Source organism: Sander lucioperca, unplaced genomic scaffold (genome assembly GCF_008315115.2).
Source record: "Sander lucioperca isolate FBNREF2018 unplaced genomic scaffold, SLUC_FBN_1.2 Unpl_7, whole genome shotgun sequence".
Taxonomy (NCBI): Eukaryota; Metazoa; Chordata; class Actinopteri; order Perciformes; family Percidae; genus Sander; species Sander lucioperca.
The window spans coordinates 3,076-29,542 of NW_023396409.1; the positions used below are offsets into that span (position 1 = coordinate 3,076).

At 39.3% G+C, this 26,467-nt stretch overlaps 1 protein-coding gene and 1 pseudogene across 1 annotated transcript; both read right to left on the bottom strand.

The window, feature by feature from the left end:
- On the bottom strand, positions 1-11,070 carry LOC118494586 (annotated as a pseudogene).
- Positions 8,809-25,134, bottom strand: LOC116037681 (tumor necrosis factor receptor superfamily member 14-like). The gene is made up of 11 exons (XM_035998893.1): positions 24,995-25,134; positions 18,488-18,616; positions 13,753-13,846; positions 13,477-13,599; positions 13,155-13,310; positions 10,267-10,357; positions 9,992-10,164; positions 9,851-9,879; positions 9,701-9,742; positions 9,547-9,608; positions 8,809-9,368 (listed from the first exon to the last, which is right to left on the bottom strand). The coding sequence occupies exons 2-11, from the start codon at positions 18,521-18,523 to the stop codon at positions 9,029-9,031; spliced, it is 1,146 nt and encodes a 381-aa protein (XP_035854786.1). The 5' UTR covers positions 18,524-18,616; positions 24,995-25,134; the 3' UTR covers positions 8,809-9,028.
- Between the last annotated feature and the right edge of the window lie 1,333 nt (positions 25,135-26,467).

Sequence of the window (26,467 nt, forward strand, 5' to 3'; positions counted from 1 at the left end):
TTCTGTTTACTGAGTAAGTGAAGAGTCTGATCTTCCTCTGCAGCGTGTCCGATGAACTGTCTCTGTGTTCATTTATCACAGCCACACCCTGAGGAGAGAAATAAATTGAGTTTAAACAGAAACATATTATACTGTAAAGACATGAACATTTAAATGAAGATTCCTACTGTCTTACCTGCAGCTCTTCTTCTTCTTCATGTCGATGTTATCTTTGTTTGAAGTACTGATAAAAGAGTGATATCATTTAATTACTACTACTACTAAAATCATTTCTACGTTTCTACTGTACTACAGTAACAGGACTGAGTAATAACAGTAAAGACACATACCTGTTGGGGGATGTCTGCACTTCTTTTGCTTTCGTAATAAAACATTACCAATGACAAAAACTTTAATCAACAACTTATGATTTGAAAGACAATTATATTATGTATAAAAACATGAATGTGTTAATTGTCTAACACCAATCATACTGTGTTGTTACATCGTCCCTTCTTTCTGAGAATCAGCAGAGATATCCAGCCACCACTGAACATATCACAGGCACCACGATGCCGACTCACAGCTCTGAACTTTGTTCTCACATTCAGCATCCGTTGAAGCAGTTCCTGGTTTTATCAGCTGAAGATTCAATGATTGACATCTGGAATGATAGGGGGACATTTTGACAGAACATGTGTAGGGAACCATGCTGCTGTTGGAAGAGTTCAGGTGTGTCCATGTCTGATCTGAAGCTGTACTTACTGTGTGTGTGGCTGACACGATGTCAATAATGTCCCATCTGAAAATGTTCCATCACTGCAGTTAGAGCACTCAGTGTCGCTTAATGCTGTTCCTACAAATACCAATCTATCATTATACAGTATGACATCATTACATTTCATCAGACTTCAGTGGATTTAAAAAAACTTTTGATGTGTGAGGTTTCTGAAGCAGACAGTAAAATACATCCAAACATTCTTTATATTTCAGGAAAAATTACTCATGATATTCTTTGAGGTATTATGAAATGTTCTACTACAGCCCAAGATGGGATGTGAATTCACTGTAAGGAGAATCATACCAGATGTTTTAATATACTATTGTTATATATACTGCTATGCCGTTCAGGAAGTTACCACACACACTACCGGTTAAAAGTTTGGGGTCACTTAGAATTTACATTCTACTCCATTACAGACAGAATACCAGCTGATCTGAGTAGTGACTGATCTTTAAGCAATACTACATGCCCATTATCAGCAACCATTCATCCAATGTTCCAAAGGCCCATTCTGTTTACTAATCTGATATCATTTTAAAAGGCTAACTGAGAAAACATTGGAGAACCCTTTGCAGTTATGTAAGCACATAATGTAATCTGAAAACTGCTGCCCTGATTAAAAAAACAATGCAAACTGATCTCAGCTGGTATTCTGTCTATAATGGAGTGGAATGGAAATTTCTAAGTGACCCCAAACTGTTTGACTGGTAGTGTATATAAATGCAGAGTCTGAATATGGAATAGTCTGAATCTAAATATTCATTGCATATATTCAAAATTCATATATAAGTAGATAATATATGTATATGTCCATCTCCTGCCCTTGGTCTGTGTGCTCGTGGTTTTTGATTGCAACATTGTTGCAGTAGGCCAAATTTAGGGTTGTAGTTGTTACAGTCTGGGCCGTTGGTACACTGTCCTGGGTGCTCAGATATTTAAAGAGAAACACACACAAAATGTTGTGCTCCTATAAGAGAGGATGTTCGTGTATGTTAAAATACAGTTTAGTTGTTGTTAATTTGTAGCTTCCAAAGTGAAAGTTAGAATTTTGGTGTTCTCATTTAAAACTTTATACCTATATCTCAAATTTAGCACAAGAAAACTAACCTTTTAGGCTGATATATTGTCCTGGTTGACAGCTGCTGTGTTTCTGTGCTTCCATACAGCCGTCCTCTATAAAGAACAGACAGTAGAATCCCTCCAGTGGTTCACAAACTGTATCTGAGGTAGCCGTACATGGTGTCTTCAGCTTTAAACCAAATCTGTCAACACATAAAGAGAGAGAGAAGAGAGAGACTTTTATTTTGTCTAATCTACTAGAGAGCTACATACATGCTAAAAAAGTCCCACTGATAAAACTACAGAGTACACCAAATCTAAGCTGTCATTAACAGCTAATACCTTAACTGCAAAATATAGAACTTGTCACAATGTAGAATGTCTTTACTTATGTGGAGAAAGGGTTTTATGACACAACATAGTCTTAAGTGATCTTGCAGTATTCTATAAGACATGAGGTCTTTGTTTCTGCGTGCAGTCTGTCATTCTGCAGTGCAGTAAACTCTTCAAAATGACTCTCTGCATCTTCACAATGACATTGTTAAACCAATCACCAGTTGTCTCAGTTCTTACACAGCATTAGCAGTGGGACCTGCAGTAATAAGCCTACTTACTTTCTTTAAATTTCATAGATTTACTAATAATTGAAAATATTAACAGAATTCTACCTGCATAGCAGCGTAAACAGGACAAACACCTCATGAAATGAGTAGAATGAGTCATAAATGTTCCCTCCGTGCAAGGCAGACAGGAAGTCTGTTTGAACTCTGTGCAATCTTTTTCAACTCGACTACCTGTTGAAAAGAAAACCAATAATTTAATTTTATGCAATATAATGTTTCTATTAAATTAAAATGTATAATCTTGAGGTTAAAGCACATGTTGGTATGCAAAGTGACATGAACTACTGTCTGCTACAGTGTCATTCTCTTTATTTGGTATTTTTAAATAAATAAATACAAATAATCTATACATTTTTACTTGTTCTTTTACTGCTGGAATAAAACTTCAGTCAGATGCAAGTCCTTCACCGATACATTTCCCTTGTGACCATGGGAGTAAGACTGACTCCACTGGTCTGCACCTAGTGGAAGACATATTCCTTTAACATTCAATCAGATCTTACCAGCTGGACACATTTGACAGCATTGATTCCCGATCTGATACTCTGTTGGACATGTGAGGGTATGTCCTCTGAAGACACTCATCACAAGTATCTGTGAAGTAAGAACGTTTGGGAAGACTGGTTGAAATTCAAACATTCTGCAATTAAATATATGATATAAACTGTTGAAATGAACTCTGATAGAAACCTGACTGCACTTTGTGTAGCTGTAGTTAAATGTACAAAAACATAACTTGTATTTTATTTAATTAAAACTACATCCACTACAGCTGAAATGAGTGAGATCCTTAGCCTTTCATTTCTACTGTAAACATTTCCATCATTTAACCTAAAAGGAACTTTCCACCTATTTTTTTGTTTAAATTTTAAATGTAGCTCCATCTTTTCTTTACCACAGCTACATTGACGAGGACCATCATTAGTGAAAAGGGTTACAAAGAAAGAAATGTTGGAGAGGAGCAATATGACGAATGAATTATAATAAAGCTTGCTGTAATAAGATTATTTTACCAGCAATGGTGCAACTGTCAAAGGTTTTCTAGACGCCATTGTATACAGCAGGATCACAGTTTCTATGAGCTGAAGACATCTCAGTCAGATATAGGAGGAAGAGAGACGTCAAATCCAAAACAAGGATACCATCTAGGACCAAAAAGATACCATCCATGTAGAGATTAGATGAGAAACCTGTTAACACAGCTAGAATTGTGTTGCAGAGACCTGCTTTAATGCAGCTTGAGCTGTTGATTTTCTTTAGCGAGCAACAACGCTGGACTTTGATACCTCAAGTGGTGCTAAATGCATTTTACACCTCACTGCTGTACAAAGTTCAAACAAAAGGGAAATAAACTGAATCAGGCTCATGAGAATCAAACTGAGGTCGGCCATAACTGAGTGATGTCACAGAGGAGCCAAGGTGTGAGGAAATAGGAGGCTTTCAGAGGAGCTTGAAATGAGGAGCCACAGGTGTATCCTCTGAGTCTTTTACCCTTCACTGGGGATCTGTCTATTGACTGGTCTCTGCAAATTAAACCAGTGGTATCCAAAGTTTTGGTTTGTGACCTCTTACAAAAAACGTAGTGTCTGGTTTTTGGTCTTTGTTTCATGTTTCAGATGCTTTTATCCAAAATGACTTCAACTAAATGCCTTCAACTATGAAGGTAATAACTCAGAACAGCATGAATCACATAGAAGTACATTAGCTTCAAACTTGTAGCCAAACTACAAAGAGACACATGTTAGTGCATTTTATATTTATCTTTTAACCATCATCTTCTTAGCCAAGGTGCAGTCGGAATGCTTTCCTTTAAATATCTGTACCACGCCCAAAGAGGTCCAATGATCCAATATCTCACGAAAGAAATAAAAGGTAACATGGTGGTGCAGCACATATTATTGGCCATTTGGGCTCAACAATGTGAATTCCAATTTCATACATTTAATAATGTGTATGTCAAATAATGCACTCAGCCCTAACACTCAGGGAGGACACTTCAAACCAAACTGTAAAAAGTAATCAAATGGTGTAATCAGGAAGTAGGCTACTTGATTTGACTTGACATTCATTTTTGCCACATTTAAAACCTCATCCAGCCTATAATAAGTGTACCTGTCTGAAATGCTTGAAAACACATCGATAAAGAGTTCACCCTCAGAAATACTGAGAGAATAATCAAGGAAAATTTAGATCAACCAATCAATGACATGCTATTATCTACTGAGTCTAAAACACTGATGACCAAGAGCATAACAGACTGACTCCACTGGTCTGCACACAGCTGGTTGATTCTGGTCAGTATTGTTGCCACCTGGCAGTAAAACAAAATACTCCACGTAGAAATATTCCTTAAACATTCAATCAGATCTTACCAGCAGGACACATAGGACAGCATTTCTCCCCCATCTGATACTCTGTTGGATGACATGTGAGGGTATGTCCTCTGAAGACACTCATCACAAGTATCTGTGGAGAGAAATACGTTTGTCTCAGTGAAGCCTGTTTGAAATTCAAACCTACTGCAAATTAAATGCATGGATAAAAGCTGTTGAAATGAAATCTGATCGAAATCTCACTGCACTTTGTGTAGCCGTGGTCAGATGAAGAAGAAAAAAATAGAAATGTAACGGAACTTTTCACTTTTCTTAATATCGAATACAGCTCCATCTTTTCTTTACCCCATACATTGAGGAAGATCAAATTAAAGTAAAAAGAATTACAGAAAGAAATGTTGGAGAGGAGCAATATGATGTATGAATTATAATAAAAGCTTGCTGTGATAACAATATTTTACCAGCAATGGTGCATCTGTCAAAGGTTTTCTAAACATCATTGTATACGGCAGGATCTCAGTTTCTATGGAATGAAGACATCTCACTCAGATTTGGGATGAAGTGAAATCCAAAACAGAGAAACCATCTGGGAACAAAAGAAAACATAAATGTAGAGATAAACACTACCCGTTAAGCAATAATTAATTTACTTAAACATTATGTAGATGAGAAACCTGTTAACACAGCTGCAGTTGTGTTACAGAGACTTGATTTTTAGCCAGGTTCAAACTGTCCATGAGGTTTCTGACCTCTTACAAACAGAAGAGGCTGGTTGGGGCTCTTCTTCAGCCACCAGAGGTCAGTAATGCACCGTTTTATAAATGGTCTAGATAGATCGATAGATACTTTATTAATCCCGAAGGAAATTTTCTGATGATCATTTAAAAATCTGTGCACTTAATAATAGAACAGTTTTTAAGTCATAGCATTGCAATATGAAGAATATCTGAATGGAACACTGACAAATGGTGAGAGAGGGTGAGACTGTCCTGGTCCCAGTCTCTGTGTCTCTTCAGCCTTATGCCATGTTACCTACAGACTTTCTCCCTCCATCCACCAGATGTCCTGACTCTCTCCTTCCCCCCACACCTCTTCCCACTTCAATAATCAGCTGAACCTGGCCTTCCCTGCCCACCTCCTCACCAGCATCTCATTCCCTCCCCAGCCACTCTCCACATGTACTACTGACTAAATTTGTTTTGTTGTCTTTTCATCATAGCTGCAGTGCTGTGTTCTGTCTACCAGTTACCTGTCTGCAGTTTGAACTCTGCCTGTAAGCCATTCTCAATAAATCTCTTCCTGCTGCCTCCAACTGTCTGCATTTGTGATCAACCCCGTTCTCCTGCATTACCATCTTTATCATTCATCATCATTAAAAAGTACTCAACACAGGTGAACTGGTTATAACACAACATACAATGAATACATTACATTTCTTTGCAGCTTTACTGTGGGTTATTGCATATTAACATCCAATGTCCACAATACTCTGCTGCGGTGCATTCTGGTTGTGTTCTGGCTCAACCAACATGTCCATGATAGGTTCAGTGCCCACAGGAAACATTTCAGAAGTGGAGTTTGTTCTTCAGCCTGATTTACACAGGTTATATATTTCTAAAACCTGCTTTGTGACGACTTGTGACGATAGCAGTTTGGACACAAGAGCTAGCTAAGATATGGGTCTGTAATTCACTGGAAGGGTGAGGTCTATATTTATTTTATTTTTTTCAGCAAAGGCTGGACTATAGCATGTTTAAAATGACTGGGGACAGAGCCAGTTAGAAGGGAGAGATTGATCATTGATATATAGTGGAAGCAATTGGATTCAAAACATTTAAAAACCACTATGAAGGAAGAATGTCAAAGGATCCAGATGGGTTGTTTGTTTGATTGTTTATGGGTTTACACACATTCATAAAAAACAACTAATACAACAAAAGTCACAGCATATGTTTTTTTACATTGAAAGAGAAAGAGTGTGTGCTGGAGAGGTCAGAAACCTGTAGGGGGGGTTCTGACCTCACCAGGTCACTACAACGTAATTTACAATAAAAAATTAAAATAAAAAATAGGACATGAAATTAACTCAATATGGCGAAAACAGAATAACAAAAATAATTAGATATAATCACAGGCGTTAACTCAATTTGGTGAAAATAAAAAATGATGACAATAAAGAATGAAATAGCGAGACTCATGATTACAGACAAAGGCAGGAGAATCAGATAATAAAAGCTGAAGAAGAGTTCAAAAAGCTGGTAAATCATTTCAATATCTGCCAGTCAGGAGGCTACATATCCACTGAGCACAATCTTTTAGTTTTCATTTCTATAAAAGGTAGGGAGGATGAGTTGCACGTCCGGTGTAGGTACTTAAACCGAAATTTTATAAAGTGCTGTCCGCTGGTGGTACGAGAATTCAATTCAATTCAATTTTATTTATAGTATCAAATCATAACAAGTTATCTCAAGACACTTTACAGATTGAGTAGATCTAGACCACACTCTATAATTTGCAAATACACAACAATTCCAATAATTCCCCCAAGAGCAAGAATTTAGTGCGACAGTGGCGAGGAAAAACCTTCTTTTGGGGAGAAACCTTGGACAGACCCAGGCTCTTGGTGGGAGGTGTCTGATGGTGCTGGTTGGGAATGTGATGAACAGTGGCAATGATAGTCACAATAAAGATAATAGAATGATGGAATAATGGAATGACCAGAAATAGTAGTTGTAGTAGTTCATGGCGTAGCAGGGTACTGCAGGGCATAGCAGGACATAGCGGGGCATAGCAGGGAACTGCAGAGTGTAGCAGGGCATAGCAGGGCACGGAGCAGGGCTACGGCGACAGCTGCAACCATAATTTAGGTGCCACCCTAATCCAAGACAAACTACTGGGCGAAATAAACATAAGGACTCCTGCGAATAATCTCCCCAGAGCTAAGTTTGTAACAAGCATTTCTGGGACAAGGATGCACACAGATGGAAAGAGAGAGGAGAGAGGAGCTCAGTGTGTCAAAGGAAGTCCCCCAGCAGTCTAAAACTATAACAGCATAATTAACAGCTGGTGCAAGGCAAACCTGAGCCAGTTCTATAAGGGTTGGTAGATGAATCTGAAGACTATGAAGAGAAGCAGAGAAGACATACACAGAAGAAAAGATACTGATCATGTCACAAGGAGAGAGAGAGGGAAGGTTGTGTTATTTCATTGTAGAAAAGTTCTTTTAGTCAGTCAGCTTGGTCCATCAGAGGGTCAAGAGAGTGGAATTCAATCCCACACCATATTAGACAATTAAACATATTGGTCTTTTACTAAGCAGATAAAACAATGGATGGTCAATACATATACATGTCAAGACTAAAACTATTTGTGCCAAGTTCTGCTCTGCTTGTGTTGTCCTTCTTTCTTGTATATTTGTATTTTAAAAAGCCTTTTTAACATCGAGGCCAGGGGACTACAGAAGAAAAATAGCATTTTAGCCAATTCTGGCATTTTTAACCCCTGTACTGTATTATCATGCCTTTTATTAATTTGCATTGTCCCCTTCTTATATAAAATTAATTAAATGTGTGGGTCCAGAAACATGTTGTATAAAGTTAAAAAGTTCAGTAATATCAAAACATTCAGATGCAGCCTTAGAAGCATCATCAACATGAAAATCACTAATAATTAAAACTATGTCCAACTTTATAACTCAAGATAAAAACTCAGTAACATCAGACAGGTTAGGGTCAGATGAGCCGTGACGTCGGTAAATTAAAATAGAGTAAAAAGGCTTTGACTTACCAATTTTAGTCATATTGAGTTTATGCAAAGAAACAATTTGCACAGCCAACAATTCTTCTGTGCAGGTGCACTGGAAAATATCACAAACTTGGAAAAAAGGAAAATCCCGCACTCTGCTCTTGCTACAGCATCTCCAGTTATTAAAGAAAACTTTTCTGTCCCTCTGGACCTTCTTCAAGATACTCTTGAAGAAGGTCCAGAGGGACAGAAACTTTAGTAGCAAGAGCAGAATGCAGGATTTTCCTTTTTTCCGAGTCATATTGAGTTCAAATGAGGGGACAGTGTCGGTGCTAACCAACTGATAATTAAAACTATTTCTAAAAATCACTACCAGATCACCATCACGGCCTGACAGCCTCGGTGTCCTGATGAAGCTACAGTCTGCAGGACAAAGTTCAATGATGGACGAATACTCGGTATTCCTCTACCAGGTTTCAGTAAGGATCCAAAAATCCAAAATTTCCCTAAAAAAATACATCTTTGAGAAGAAATGTCTTGCTGGTAAGGGAGCGAGCGTTGAGCAGAGCCGTCCTGACAGAAGCTTGGTCAGGAGTGGCTTCAGTAGAGGCAAGAGGCCGCGGGGGCAAGGGCCAGGTGTTTGATCTCTGATGATACCTGCCTTCAGACACATGATGTCTGTGTGATCTGTGGCTTGTAATGACAGGGATGGGAAGATGTTGGCCTTTAAGGTGTTCCACACAAGGGGAGCTCACTGTACAAGCAGCAACATGTACAGGTGAGAGAGATGGAGCAGAAGTTATGAGTGAAGAGCCTGGAGCCGTTACATACTTAGTCCGTGACTTGCTCCAAGCTGTTACTCCAGACTGACTAGTCTCTGTCCAGTAACATCTCTGTAAGATAGTGATGCAGGCTGCAGACCAGCAGGTGTTCACTTTGGAGCACAGGGCCCAAAATTCACCTTGGACTGATTCATTTCTGTACAACTTACAATGTGCCAGCATCCAACTGGATTTAATTTAACCTGGAACTTTCCTCTGCAGTGTCCGATGAACTGTCTCTGTGTTCATTTATCACAGCCACTCCCTGAGGAGAGAAATAAACTGAGTTTAAACAGAAACATATTATACATTTGTAAAGACATGAACATTTAAATGAGGAATTTACTACTGTCTTACCAGCTGTTCTTCTTCATGTGGATGTTTATTCTTTTTGAAGTACTGATAAAAGAGAGATCTCATTTAATAACTACTAATTTACTAAAATCATTCCAACTTTCTACAATACATACAGTAACATGGGCTAAGTAATAACAGTAAAGAACATACCTGTTGTTGATTGTCTGCATTCCTTTTTACTGTAATAAAACATTACCAATGAAAAACACCTCAATCAACAACATAATGATCTGACAATTATATTATGTTTTAAAAACAGAAATGTTTTAATTGTCTAAACTCCAATCATACCTGTGTATTTACATCGTCCCTTCTTTCTGAGAATCAACACGACAAGTAGAGATATTCCAGCCACCACTAAACATATCACAGGCACCACAATGACAATCACAGCTCCTGAACTTTGTTCTCCACATTCAGCATCCGTTGAAGCAGTTCCTGGTTTTATCAGCTGATGTTGACATCTGGAATGATAGAGGGACATTTTGACAGGAACATGTGTAGGGAACCATGCTGCTGTTGGAAGAGTTCAGGTGTGTCCATGTCTGATCTGAAGCTGTACTTACTGTGTGTGTGGCTGACACGATGTCAATAATGTCCCATCTGAAAATGTTCCATCACTGCAGTCAGAGCACTCAGTGTCCCTTAATACTGTTCCTACAAATACAAATTATATATATATATATATATATATATATACACAGTTGTGTTCAGAATAATAGCAGTGTGTTCAAGAAAGTGAATAATTCTCAAAATCCTTAGAATAGCTTTTAAGTCCATAATATCAATACATTGGGAACACTGCACATTCAATTCCAAATCAAAACATGACCAAAATTGATCAGGTTTGTGTTTATACCTTTACAGAAAGTGAACAAAAAGGAATATTAGGCTGCTATTTTTCTTTACAAACTCAAACATTTACTGTATAAACTGAAAAATGTCTCAAGGGTTTGCTTTACTTTGTATCACTGCACTAATATTTAGTTGCATAACCATTATTTCTGAGAACTGCTTCACATCTGTGTTGCATGGAGTCGACCAACTTCTGGCACCTGTGAACAGATATTCCAGCCCAGGACCATTCAACTACATTCCACAATTCCTCTGCATTACTGGGTTTGGCCTCAGAAACAGCATTTTTGATGTCACCACACAAGTTTTCTATGGGATTGAGGTCTGGGGATTGGGCTGGCCACTCCATAACATCAATCTTTGCTCGCTTACTGGTGTGTTTTGGGTCATATATATATATATATATATATATATATATATATATATATATATATATATATATAGTTCAGTATACATATTATGAAGGAATCAAAGTGTTATATGATATCTTTTTATCTAATCTAATCAGACCTGTCTGATTTCTCTTCACTGGATTAAAAAAAACAGTATTTGATTGTTGAGATTTTTGAAGCAATCAGTTTAAAATACATTCACAGACATTTCTTTGTTTCAAGTCCCAAAATATAATCTTTCACAAGCTTTTATGTTTCAGTAAAAACAACTCATTCCCCTGAAGGCCTGCTTCACAGTTGCATAAATACTATTCTACGGTTGGGCCTGCTTCATTACTGAACATGAAAAAAAAGGTCCCACCACACATCTCATGGCCTTCATCAGCTGATGGTTTGCTAAGTTGTCATGAGGCGGTTCAGATGATGACAAAGGAAGTGTCAGTCATGTGATAGGCAGTGTTGGGGAAGTTACTTTTAAAAAGTAGTGTTTGCTCGTTACTTCTTAAAAAAGTAATCCGTTACTTTACTTAGTTACCCCCTATGGAAAGTAACTTTTTACTTTACTCGCTACTTTTATGTTACTTTTAAAAGCAGGCGTCTCTGGCAGAGACTGAAGTTAATTATAGAAAAACTATCTTTGACCATAAAGCCAATCTCTGGTTTATCAGTGAAGTGTCTGAACTCCACTGCAGGCTGGATTCTCTCCTCACAGAGTGACGGCTGATTGATTATGAACGAGTCCAGCGCGGTTTGAATGCACATCAGCAGGTCATCGGCGTTACACGGTGTTAGTGTATACTATGTAATGTCTGTATCAACTTGTACCGGTCGCGCAGCCACGATGGTCCGTGCATTGTCGTAGACACATGCAGCCTCTTTTCTGGAAATCCTTGCGTGTCCGTGCAACCGACAAGTCCACAGCGGTCCGCTGCGTGTATGTATGAGGCCATCACCACCGCACCCATCTGTGAGGTTGTCAACTTTGTGTCTGCCTGAACGCCGTCCAGCAAAAAACCACAAAGCTTAAAACGCTCTCAAAAGTTAGCTTTGGCTGCTCTCGCTTGCCATGATTACTCTGCTACCAGCCTCTGTCACGTCCCGTGTGGAGCTTGTGATCGCACAGCTGAGAAGGCAGTGTCGCTGTCAAATGTCCCTGGGAAATGTAACGTTGCGCCAAATTGAAAAAGGAACTACGTTTCGTTACCATATTTTCAGTAGTAGCGCGTTACACTACTTTTTACCCGAAAAAGTAGTTGCGTTACACCCAACACTGGTGATAGGTGATCAGCAAACGATTGGAGGAAGATCAATATCATACTGTCTGTCTGAATATACCTGCATTTATTGCAGCCGGGGAATGACTGTAACAGCAGTGTAGCAGCACTTTCTTTTGATAGAGAGGCAAAGTCCCTCTAGTTCTGGTGAAAAGCAAAATTGTCTTTTAAATTGACAAACCAGAAAGGGAGGGGCTTTGCCTCTAGTAGTAATAGTTTGTTTGTGACATCACAATCATACGGAAGTCCCGATTGCTGGTTTAAAGGCGCAGTTTCTGAATACGGGCTGTGTGCTGTTCTCTGTGGATTGAATGGTGTTTTTTTTTTTTTTTTAAGATTATTTTTGGGCTTTTCCACCTTTAATTTTGTGACAGGACAGCTAGGTGAGAAAGGGGAGAGAGAGGGGGAAGACATGCAGGAAATCGCCACAGGTCGGACTCGAACCCCGGACCTCTGTGTCAAGGCACAAACCTCTCATGTGTGCTACATGTGTGCCTGCTCCACCACTGAGCCAACCCGGCCACATATTTATACACCACCTCGACCTGCTTAATAATTAAAAAAATACATGGTATCTCACTTGTTTTACAATATGGGACCTTTAAAGCAACACTAGATAACTTTTTGTAAGTTAAAATAATGTTTCCAAAATGGTTTCCGTGGTTCATCAACTCGTAACAGGGTGAACAGCACTTCTGCATTCGCTTTGCAGCTCTCTACCGGCTATAACCACACTACGCAAGTTTGCCAGATCGGGTAGCTGCTCTGTAGTTCCAATGAGACATAATGGGACAATTCTGCTTTCAACCTGTAGGGGGACCGAAGCAGGAAAAGTTAGATAGTGTTGCTTTAAGTTCATGAGGTCATTTTCACTGAAGTTTGGTGTTAACTTGAACTATACCTATACTCCTAAATTCAGCACGAGGAACTAACCATTTTGGCTGATATATTGTCCTGGTTGACAGCTTCTGTGTTTCTGTGCTTCCACACAGCCTTTTTCTGAAGAGTCCTTACAGTAGAATCCCTCCAGTGGTTCACAAACTGTATCTGATGTAGTCCTACATGCTGTCTTTATCTTTAAACCAGAACCTGTCAACACATGAAGAGGTTACATATGAAGATACTTTACTTGTATATGAATGAATGTATATGTATTTATTTTGTCTAATCTACTACAGAGCTACATGCTCGAAAAAATCAATCTTTAGTTTCATATGTTTCTACTAATAATTAGGAAACATAAACAGAAGTCTACCTGAATCACAGCGTGCACAGGGAAAACATTCTGTAAGTCCTGTAGGTTGATCCATGAATGTTCCCTCATCACAATTCAAACAGGAAGTACCGAACTCTTTGCAATGTTTTCTAACTCGACTTCCTGTTGAAAAGAAAACCAACAAGTTCATGCCATATAATGTTTCTAATAAAAGGGATACTTTGCTAATGTAAATGCAGCTCTGTGTCATGGCAGTGTGGGGGCAGGTGTTTGGCTTCCCTCCGTGGTGCTACTGAACATTCAATCAGATCTTACCAGCAGGACACCTAGGACAGCATAGATCCCCGTTCTCATACTCTGTTCGATGACATGTGAGGGTATGTCCTCTGAAGACACTGAACACAAGTATCTGTGAAGAGAAGCCTGGTTAGAACATACAACACATACTGCAAATCAAATTCATTGATAGAAGCTGTTGAAATGAACTGTGATAGAAATCTGTTGAAATTTCCGACTGCACATGAAGGCAGCACGGAAAGCAACAGAGAAAAAGAAAAGAGATGAAGCAAGAGTTGAAGGGACTTTCCTTTGTTGTTGCAGGACACAGTCGCCTATTGTTACACAAACTCATGGGCAGTTAAGTGATTGTGTTTTGTTTTTTACTGGCTACAATGCGATGCTCTCCTCAGCGGGACTCCTAGCAAGAGCCTTCAACAATTACAACACATCCAAAACAGTGCAGCTAGGATCCTAATGAAGATAAGAAAGTACGACCATATCACACCCATCCTTCACTCACTCCACTGGCTTCCTGTCTCATACAGGATTGAGTTCAAAATCTCCCTACTCACCCATCAGTGCATCCATGGTAACGCCCCTCCCTACTTAAAGAGCTACTCACACCACAAACCTCCTCACGTAACCTCTGCTCAGGTAACAAAGTCCTTCTTCACCCCCACAGGACCAAACTCAGCACCATGGGGGATCAGGCTTCCTGCTCAGCTGCTCCTTGCCTGTGGAATTCCCTCCCAGACCACCTGAGAGCTCCACAAACCGCCGACTCTTTCAACAAGGGCCTAAAAACCTTTCTTTTTTAGCAAGCTTTCTCGTACATCTGTATAATAATATAATAATATAATAATTTGTCTTATTGTTTCTTTTTTTTCTGACCAAAATGCAAAAGTCATCCAAACTGTGCAGACGAGGACAGGAATTGAAGTGTTTTTGTTATTGTGTATTATTTTACTTTTATGGTTCCAGATTTCATTGTGTGGGTTTTACTAAGAAACCAGCCTTTTATGAATAGTAAATGGTTTAAGGTTGAAATGAAATAAGATCACTAATTACAACAAAGTGTGAATTTCAACTGGTTGACATGAGATCACTAATCAAACTCTAATTACAACAAAGTGTGAATTCAAACAAAAGGGTTTAGCTAAGTTTTTCCTTTCCAAATATAGAAACAAAGAGTTATAGTGACAACTATATTTTAAAATAAAAGTACTTTTTCCACGCCAGAATGGGTGGCAAACAAAGTAATCTCGTATTTTATCTGCTTTTAAATGTTTAACTGTTTTTAACTGCTCTTCAATGTTTAATTTCTTATACTGCACTGTAACGTTTATTCGGACAGACGAGTCTGATCTCTGGTTACATGATCGTCAACCACAGGGTGACGTCGGGTTGCTTTTCTCCAAAAGTTGAATAGGACTTAAAGCTATAGTGCGTAGTTTCTGTCGGCCCCATGAGGAATTCTAAGTAATGACGACAACACTGTCTACGCATCCACATGATACAAGCCTTCCGTGACCGCGCACCGCCGGTTCAGTTTATTTTTGTATTTCTTCCTTCCTGTATACAGCTGACTTCAGGCACAACACAAGCAGCTGTCACATGCAGAAGTGCTCTGATGATACTGCCATCGTTGGGAGGGTGTCAGAGGAGAATGATCAGGAATACCGGGAGGTCATCTGGGACTTTGTCAACTAGTGTGAGTCAAACCACCTTCACATCAACGCCAGCAAGACAAAGGAGATGGTGGTTGACTTTCGCAGGAGGCCGCCTGGTACTACACCGGTGAACATCCAGGGTGTCGACATCAAGATGGTGGAGACAATCAAATATCTGGGTGTTCACCTCACCAATAAACTGGACTGGTCCAAAAACACAGACGTCCTATACAAAAAGGGCCAAAGCCGTCTCCACCTGCTGAGGAGGCTGAGGTCCTTTGGTGTGTGCAGGACTCTATTAAAAACATTTTAGGACTCTGTGGTTGCGTCTGCAATCTTTTATGCAGTAGCCTGCTGGGGAGCTGGGAGCACAGAGAGGGATGAGTGACTGGTGAAGAGGGCTAGCTCTGTTGTGGTCTGCCCTCTGGACACCATAGAGGAGGTGGGGTGAGAGGAGGATGTTAGCCAGGCTGGCATCAACCATGGGTAACACCTCTCACCCCCTACATGAGACTGAGTTCCCTGAGCAGCTCCTTCAGCAGCAGACTGCTGCACCCTCAGTGCAAGAAGGAGCGCTACCGCAGGTCCTTCATTCCAGCAGCAGTCAGACTCTTTAATAGGTCAAGGTCAAGGTCAAGGAGTCTTTATTATCCCCGAGGGGCAATTCGTTGTGCAGCAATAGAATGCAACATAAACAACACATAGGCCATACAAACAACAGACACTATCAATAGAGGGCACAAAAATACATACTACACAGAAGTCCACATTTTACATTGAATTATTAACAAAGCCTATAGCAGCAGGGACAAAGGAGTTTTTGTGTCTGTTTGTCCTGCATTTAGGCAGACAGAATCTGCGTCCAGACGGCAACAACATGAAGTAGCTGTTCAGGGGGTGGCTTATGTCAGCCAGGACTGACTGGGCCTTCTTCAAGGTCTTTGACTCATATAGCGATTTTAAGTCAATCAGGGTGTTGTCAGAAATTTTGCCACACACTTTAGTTATGTAATGCAGCCTGTTTTTGTTTTTAAGAGTGAGGGACCCAAACCAGCTCACAAAGGCAAAAGAAAGAATAGTTTCAATAAAACAACAATAAAACATCCTCATAAAAGTCTTATCAACATTAAAATTGCGAAGTTTACGGTAAAAAAACATGCGCTGGTGTGACTTTTTACATACAGCGTCAACTTGAGGCTCGAAGGTGAGTTTGTCGTCTATTATAATACCAAGGTATTTGTATTGCTTCACTACTTCGATAGCCTGATTGTTAATAAGGGTGGGAGAGAGGGTTGGGGGATTCTTCCTGAAGTCAATCAGCATTTCTTTAGTTTTTTCCGCGTTAATGTTCATAAAAGACGATCTGCACCACTCTGTAAAATCAGTTAAGGCAGCGCCATACTCAGGGTCGCTGTGCGTCAGCAGCGACACTATTACCGAGTCGTCAGCGAACTTAATGATATGACGCCTGGTGTGTTGGCTTTTGCATGCATTTGTATATAAAATAAATAAGATCGCGGAGAGGACACAGCCCTGGGGGGAACCAGTGGAGGAAAAGAGAACATCGGATAGGATGCTATTCACTCTCACGCGTTGAGACCTGTCAGTTAAAAAGTTCATCAGCCAACAGATTAGGCTAGGATCGATATTAAAAGTATTCTTTAAAATCCCTGCTAAAATATGTGGTTGAATGCAATTAAAGGCTGAAGAAAAATCAATGAAAAGCAGCCGCACAAAGCTCTTTGCACCCTCAAGATGGGTATAGATCAAGTTAAAAAGAGTACATGCTGCATCTTCCACTCCCCGTTTTGGTCTGTAAGTGAACTGAAGCGGGTCTAGTAGATCTTGTACAGAGTTCAAAAGTTCGTCTTTCACGATCATCTCTAACGTCTTCATAATAAGGGACGTGAGTGCCACAGGCCTAAAGTCGTTAAAAGACTCTGGAGCCTTATTTTTAGGTACCGGAACAATAATTGAGTCTTTCCAAAGATTAGGAACGGTGTGGAGGTGTAAGGACATTTTGAAGATAAAACAAAAAATGTCTACCAGCTGTTCGGCACAATTCTTTAATATACGGCCTCCAATGCCGTCCGGGCCAGGACTTTTCCTTTCTTTAACACCTCTGAAGAGTGTCAGGACCTTATTTCTGTTAACCTGGACATTGCTCTGCCCAGGGGCAATGTTATTAAAACCTGACAACTCCTCACTAAAGTCATAAGTATTAAAACGATTATAGAAAGTGTTCAGTTCGTTTGAGAGGGCACGGTCTGACATGCCATTGAGGGAAATCGGACACTTCTTAGACTGCATCCCAATCATGGCTTTCACACCCTCCCATGCAGGATGTGAGTTGCCTGTGCTCAGCATGTTCTCAACTTTGTCCTTATAGTTAAATTTTGCAAGCTTAAGTTCCTTTTTAGCTTGTTTTTGAAATACTCTATATTGAGTCATGTTACCTTGGTTGAAGCTAATATTTCGTAATACAACATCATAATGTAGCACTGCTAGCTGTTTCTGCAATATGAGCCATCAATGGACAATATTCTGCACTATGCATATTCATGTATTTATTACTCTGTGTGTTACCTCCAACTGTGCAATATTTGTCATAAATATGTCATTTCTATTCATCCGCACCTTAATCATCTGTATATCTGTGTTTATATACTGTCTGTTTATATAAGGGTGTTTATTGTGTAAATATGTTTGTTTTATTACAACTAATTCTATTTTTTCTATTTCTTATACTTTATGTATATATTTTTCTATGTCTACTTAATGTGTATTTGTGTTATTCTGATGTGTGTCATTTTTTCTTCTTCTTTTGAGCTGCTGTAGCACAGGAATTCCCCCAGTGTGGGATTAATAAAGTCTATCTTATCTTCCTTTACTTGTGTTGTGTGTGCGTGTAAGAGAGAGAGAGAGAGAGAGAGAGAGGGAGAGAGAGAGAGAGAGAGAGAGAGAGAGAGAGAGAGAGAGAGAGAGAGAGAGAGAATTATAAAGAACAAAGGGGTTAGAAAGAAAGAAAGAAAGAAATGTTGGAGAGAGCAATATGATGAATGAATTATAATACAAGCTTTGCTGTAATAAGATTATTTTACCGTCAACTGAACTGTCAAAAGTTTTCTCAACATCATTGTATCCGGCAGGATCTAAGTTTCTATGGACTGAAGACATCTCAGTCAGATTTGGGAGGAAGAGAGACGTCAAATCCAAAACAGGAACACCATCTGGAAACAACAAGAAGACAACCATGTAGAGATTACACTACACACAGCAGAGACCTGCTTAATGCAGCTGGAGATGTTGTTGGACTTTGCTGCCATATCTCGATTTCACACCTCACTGCAAATGGGGGGGTGATGTCACAGAGGAGCCAAGGTGTGACGAGAGAAGAAGTTTTCAGAGAAGCTTGAAATGAATAACCACAGTTGTATTCTCTAGGTCTTCTACACTTCACTGGGGATCTGTCTATTGACTGGTCACTGCAAATTAAACCAGGGGTTTAAACTGTTTGCTTTGTGACCTTTTCCAAAAAGAAGTGGCTTGTTGTTGTTGGTTAGTCCAATGACTAGACTCATGAGTTGTTTTCAGTTCCTCTGAGGAGACATTTCCTCTAAACCTCTCACATGGTTTCTTTTAAATAGAGATGTTCCGATACCGATACCGCCTAAAACGCTGGTATCGGTATCGGGAAGTACTGGAGTTTATGCATCGATCCAATACCACTAATAAAGCCCTAAAGAAAATCTACGTTAAAGTAGTTTATTTATGTTCTTTTTCCATTATAACTGACTGTCAAACTGCAGAATAAAAGAAAGTTCTGGGCCGTTCATTGTTTGTGTTTAACCTGAGCCAGACCGACAACAAAGAACACACAGAAATCATATCATATCCATACAGGGTTATGTAGTTATATAGTTGTTAAAACATAATAAAATATATGACACACTGGTATCGGATCAGTACCAGTTGAGGTATCAGAATCGGTATCGGGAAGCAAAAAATGGTATCGGGCCATCTCTACTTTTAAAGGTGTAATATGTAATATATTTACTGTATCAAATCCAAAAATTACCACAATATGTCATCAGATATTAAGGAAACATGCTAAGGTTAAATACTATGTTTTCTGACAACAATGCTAAAGCCAGTATTTTCAAGGTCAGTAGCTGAGTGAGTACTGAAGTTACACCACTGGTGGGAGTGAGTAATGATGTCTGGAGCATTCCCATTGGCCGCTGCTCTGTCAAAAGGAAATGGCGCAACAGTCAGCTTGTAGTGTCGTTGCCTCAAGCCCCCAGGAGGTCGACAGGAATTGCAACTACAGACCTGCCAACCTTGAAGAAATTTTATGAGTACAACAACCCCCCGCCCTGCGCGCACCGACAGGCCACCGCCAATGTACGCTCCACCGTTGCCCACCCACCAGTGAGAAACCTATGAGATACCTAACTCCATTATACATAATATACACATGGCGTCTGCAATCTGAAAATGTAGGTGGAGAGGGGGGAGATTATGATAGGCTACAATGAGTAGGTCATATTCCTGCATATTGTTACAAATATTATGATTTACGTTACACACTCTCTCACACACACACACACACACACACACACACACACACACACACACACACACACACACACACACACACACACACACACACACACACACACACACACACAGGTTTATATAGTATGTTTAAATGTTAGTAACTTTCTGGGCCCCTTTGTTAGCCCCAGACAAGACTCTTCTTTTATTTTGTTTATCTAAAAACAGATGAAAAAACATGGTGAGTATATGATCTGCTAAATGAAAAAGGTCTGCCTACACATCAACCGTTGGTGTGTGAATCTGCAGAACCAGATAAACACTCTGAGGAAGAGAACTGAAAATGTACACACAAAATGTTTTCATTAGACAAGAGAGATAAGAAAAGAATGCAAGTCAGCTGAGGACACACACACACACACACACACACACACACACACACACACACACACACACACACACACACACACACACACACACACACACACACACACACACACACACACACACACACACACAGAGTGAGTGAAGAATGGGATGTCATCCCACAGCAGTGTGTGACCAGGCTGGTGACCAGCATGAGGAGGAGGTACCAGGCTGTTGTGGCTGTGTATGGTTCTTCCACACACTACTGAGGCTCCTGTTTGTGAAATGAATAAATTGTTAAATTGCCAATATGTCTTGTTTCTTCAAACTTCAATCATCCAATCCACCAAACACCAAACGAGTCAATGGCAGAATAAGCTGTTTGACATTGGCAGAGAAGATCTGGCAAATTTTTCATGGGCGCAACCCACATACTCAGCGCTGCTGCTCATCCCACAAATTCATGTTCCTTACAAATGGGGCACCATTTGAAAGGGAACTAAACAGGCTTTCCAACGGTATAAGATGTATTGCCAAAAAGCATTGTTACCACAGAGAAATAATCTACCAAACACAAATTTCCTTACTTTTTGTGCTAAGTTTATCTGGTATCGGCGGACTCAGTGGGCAAATTTGCTGGATATAACTTGTGTTGTGAACTGTATGCTGCGTGTGTGCAAAGTGAATTGGAAGAGAATGGAACCACTAGCACTGACGAGACTAATCCTGTCTGGCCAAGTTGTTCAGAGCTCTGCTGACGGGTCCATCAGCAGCAGCAGCTTCTAATGTACAGCCGGTCCGAGGTGCTGGGACTGCAGGACAGCGGAGTGCTACCGTCGCCTGATCTGCTCCACGATGTGCCTGGGGAGCTACCACAACATCATGGACCGGGCCTCTGTCGAGACAGGAAGGCCAGGAAAGGGGTAGGAGAGGCGGCCTCAGACAGCGCATCCAAGGAGCCACCAAGCTACCGCTACCACCCATGCTTCTCTGCAACCCACGGTCCTTAAGCAGCTAAAGCAATCACAGACTGTGTCCATCGCCATCTACAGGACAAACCTGACGCTCCCATGCTGATACTTGCCGATTTTAACCTTTAATGCTATGGCAATATCAAGGACGCCTACACAGCCAGAGCAGATCTCCCCTGAATAACTCTGACCATAATGTTATCCAGCTGCTCCCCACATATCGCTCAGTTTTTAAGTCCAGTCTGTGAAGGTATGGTCCAGTGACAAAATGGAGGAGCTGAAGGGATGCTTCCTCTGCACAGACTAGGATATCTTTTTCAAGGATGCAGACATTGACAGTGCCACTGAATCAATCACTGACTACGTATCTTTCTGTATTGACTCTGTTATACCCCAGAAAACTGTTAAACGATATCCTAATAACAAACCCTATATCACAAAAGGCATCAGGGAATGCATCAACAGGAATCAGATCTGGAAATAAAGCAGAAGTCCGAGCTGCACAAAAAGACCTTTATCTGCAAATGAGAGCAGCTCGGCAGCAGAACAAGGAGCAGACAGAACAAGATCTGTCAGAATCCAACACAAAGACAGTTTGGGACTCTATCAGACCAATGACCAGCATGGACACTAAAAGGAAGCCCCTGTTTGCCCACAATGAAACTGCTAAGGCAAACAAACTGAATAATTTCTATATGCGTTTTAATACTGACAATGTCAGGGAATGTGCTCTAGGGTTAGAGAATGTAATTTCTAATGGGAACTTGGACAGAATCATAATTGAACCGCACACTGTTACTAAGGTGTTAATAAACATACACACAACCAAAGCAACCTGATAACCTGTCTGCTTTTCTTTTAAAAACTTTTGCAGAAGAATTGTCACCAACCTGGCATAAACTATTCCAGCTCTCCATAGACACATACACAGTACCAAAATCTATTATTATTCCAGTACCCAAAAAGGCATGTTCCCAGGAGAACAATGATTATCGGCCGGTGGCCATTACCTCTAATGTTTTTAAATCAATGGAGAGGCTTATGATATAGAAACTCCATACAGGTGTGGAACAAATGTTAGATAAATACCAATTTGCTTACACAAAAAATCTTAGTACAAGTGATGCCATATCAACAATAATACACCTCACTCTAAAGCACCTTGAAAGTCCTGTTGCATATGCCAGACTGCTTTTTGTTGATTTTAGTTCTACCTTTAACTCAATCCAGCCAGATATCATGCTTAGGAAATTAGTTCAGTTAAATGTAAATCCCTTTTTAATCAGGTGGTATCACTAATTCCTTTTTTTTTTTCACACCAACTTCATATTAACACAAGCAAAACTGTGGAAATGCTGGTAGACCCCAGATCAGCTGGAGATCAGAGCCATGTGACCATCCATGGTTATGACATCAAGCAGGTGTCCTTTAAATATCTAGGAGTTTATATTGATAATGACCTGAGTTGGCGCACACATGTAACAAATGTCTGTGCCAGAACTCATCAGCATCTCCACTTTTTGCGCAGACTTCGAGTTATTTGGGGTCTGTAAAATATCATGTTAATCTTCTATAGAGCAACAATAGAGTAAATTCTTCGGTATGGTATTACCAGCTGGTTTGGGAATTTGACAGTCAAATCCAAAACTCAGATTTTCCATCTGGTTGAGACGGCAGGCAAAATGATGGGAACACCTGCACCTCTCAACCCGCAGGAGCTTTTTGATCAGGCAACAATCAGGCAGGCTAAGACCATTCTATCTGATAACTCTCACGTGTTGTCTTCAGAGTTTGAGCTATTGAACTCAGGAAAGAGGTACAGGGTTCCTCTGTTCAAATGGAGGAATTAATGTATATTTATAACTGAATGTATGGATATATTATTTATTTTTATATACAGTGTATATTATTTTCTATGACTGAATGCATGGATGCTTATGGAAGTAGGAATGAGTGTTTGTAAGGCATGTATGGGAGAACAGAAGAATGATGTAACCCTTGCAGCAATTTCTCTCAGAGTCCAGAACTAATTTCTCCTTGGGGAGACTAATAAAGATACTTTGATTTTGAGATTCAGATCAACACACAATACAATAAATTAATAAGTTACGATATTATTATATAAATAAGTCTTTATTGGTCCCCAATGGGAAATTCACAAGCTACCTAGCAGTAGGCCTAGGCCTATATGTGTGTATATTCTATATATATATATATATGTGCCTATATTGTGGCCAGCGCTCTGTTCTCCTCCGCCATCTGCTGGGGCAGCAGCATCGGAGCCAGCGACACCAACAGACCAAACTGATCAGGAAGGCTGGCTCCGTTATTGGCTGCAAACAGGATACTTTTGAAGCTGTGGTGGAGAAGAGGTCACTGAACAAACTGTTATCTATCATGGATAACCCCGACCACCCTCTCCACCCCCCCACACTGGTCCAACAGAGGAGCACCTTCTCTAAGAGGCTCCGACAGCTTCGATGTCACATGGACCGCTACAGGAAATTATTTCTACCACAGGCAATAAAACATTTTAACACCTCATCTCTGAGTGTTAGATAAGACTCATGGACATCACAACTGCACTGAATGCACCTTGCACAGCCTTGCACAATCATTACCAGTGAAACAGTTGTACATTTTTACTCCCCAACTTGCACATTAAGTTTATCTATAGATTGAAACAGTTGTACATTTTATTTCCAAATTATATATATTTTTAAATATTGCTAGTGTATTATTCTATTATTGTTTCATGTATCTTTTTTCCTATTATTTAATATTTACTCTGTACGTGTGCTCTGTCTGAAATTTTGCTGCTGCAACAATGTTATTTCCCATTTTTTTGGGATCAATAAAAAATCTATCTATCTATATAAAGTTATACAAATATGTTTTAATATTTTTTTCTTCTGGTTATTTAATTGTATACATTAATTTATATATATATATATATATATATATATATATATATATATATATATATATATATATATATATATACACACACACACACACAATGTATGTAGGTGTTTTTATTACATTTATGTGTATTATATACACTTGTATATACATGTACATTCCTTTCATTACTCTAAGTATTTTTTTTTCAGTTGTTCTGGTATTTTTTGGTATCTTTGCTATCTTATTTTATTGTATCTGATTTATTATTTCTAGTATAGTTCTTGTTTTTCTGTGTGTGTGTGTGTGTGTGTGTGTGTGTGTGTGTGTGTGTGTGTGTGTGTGTGTGTGAGTGAGTATGTGTGTATGTCCTTGTACGTGGCTCCTTGTAACAGTCATTTACTAATTTGGGATTCCTAAAATCCATCTACAGTATCAATCTATCTACTTGTGCCAGTTTGAGAACCTGTGGGCTACATACAGCACAGCTACAATGTGCGCGCGCTCTCGCATGAGGACGTCACCCTTATTTGTGTAACCTACCATACGGACTACATTTCGACGTTATTAATTAATTAATTAATTCAAGATTTCTTCAGTTGAATCGGATTCATTCAGCTGTTTTTTGTTCCAGGTGTATCTTTCCATTTAATATAAAGAGACTAGATCTGCTCCTAAAGGACTTCTACTTTCACTTTAACTTCTGGTAGACTGGCCGATAATCCAGAACATATCTAGCAGTAACCATAACAACAACTGGCATCAGAAGTGATGTAGCGCGTGACCATCTTTATAGAAAATATCGTGACTCACCTGAGTTTCATTAGTGGTTCAATATGTTCTCGTTTATTACTTTTTTCGTTGTTCTCTTCAAATATGTCGTCCTAACTCTTCTCTTCCTTCAGTCTTTGGCAAGCTGCCAAAAACCCGTTCAACCAATCAGCAGAGATGTGTCGGTCGTTTTTTTTTCTTTTTTATAAATCTTTATTTAGAACACATAACGACTGTTACAGTGACAAACTACTCAATGTTGGACAATTCAAGTAGAAATCTTTCACAGATACAGTCACACCTCCTAAACAGAATATTTTTTTATTTTTACAATATTCATAATATCCACTATAGGAAATAACACATCAGTGAATGATAACCATAGTAAAAGAAAATACTGGTTGAAGTATCAAAACAAAGTAATTTACATTAAAGAATATCAGAGCAAAAACTGTGTGTGTGTGTGTGTGTGTGTGTGTGTGTGTGTGTGTATATATATATATATATATATTCAGTTTATTTTGTATTTTTTTTGAGAGAGAATTATGAAGAACAAAGAAAGACAGAAAGAAATGTTGGAGAGGAGCAACATGATGTATGAATTATAATAAAAGTTTGCTGTAATAAGATTATTTTAGCAGCAATGATGTAACTGTCAGAGGTTTTCTCAACATCATTGTATACGGCAGGATCTGTTTCTACGGGCTGAAGGGATCTCAGTCAGATTTGGGAGGAAGAGAGACGTCAAATCCAAAACAGGAACACCATCTGGAAACAACAAGAAGACAACCATGTAGAGATTACACTACACACAGCAGAGAGCTGCTGGAATGCAGCTGGAGATGTTGTTGGACTTTGCTGCCATATCTCAATTAATTACACTTCACTGGAGTGCTGAAGCTGTGCTGATCATCCCTTCAATGATCTGTACGCATACTTGTACTTTATAGGAGTATTTCTATTTCTTGCTACTTTATATTTGTACTCTACTACATCTCAGAGGGAAATATTGTATTTTTATTGCACTACATTCATCTTGACTGTTTTAGTGACTTTACAGATTCAGATCAATACACAACACAATAAATGAATAAGTTATATTATTATATGAATAAGTCTTTATTGGTCCCCAATGGGAAATTCACAAGCTACCTAGCAGTAGGCCTAGGCCTATATAAAGCCATACAACACATCTAAAAGAATATGTTTTAATATTTTTTTTTTTTAAATAGGCTGTATAAGAGCTTGACCAGCAGTGGTTCTTGCACACTGGTTATTTCATATTTAATATTATACACATTTCATTTTGTTATACTATGTATGTAGGCTGTACATTCTATTCTACACTTGTATATACATTAGGGCTTTGACTTTTGCCCAAAAATCATATTCAAAGTTCATTTGTTTATTAATATTCGAATAAATATATTATATAGCCTTGGAATCTGAATTGAGAACAACGTTTACAAGCAAACACATTTACAAAAAAGAATGCCCATAACAGGTTCGAATATT

What these genes read in the sequence shown, in the direction of transcription:
- LOC116037681 (XM_035998893.1), bottom strand. Translation starts at nt 18,523, where the DNA reads ATGATGTTGAGAAAACTTTTGACAGTTCAGTTGACG. An exon ending in TTTTGACAGTTCAGTTGACG is followed by an intron (nt 13,847 to 18,487) that starts GTAAAATAATCT and finishes TTCTCTTCACAG; the next exon opens with ATACTTGTGTTCAGTGTCTT. An exon ending in CTGTCCTAGGTGTCCTGCTG is followed by an intron (nt 13,600 to 13,752) that starts GTAAGATCTGAT and finishes TCTTTTCAACAG; the next exon opens with GAAGTCGAGTTAGAAAACAT.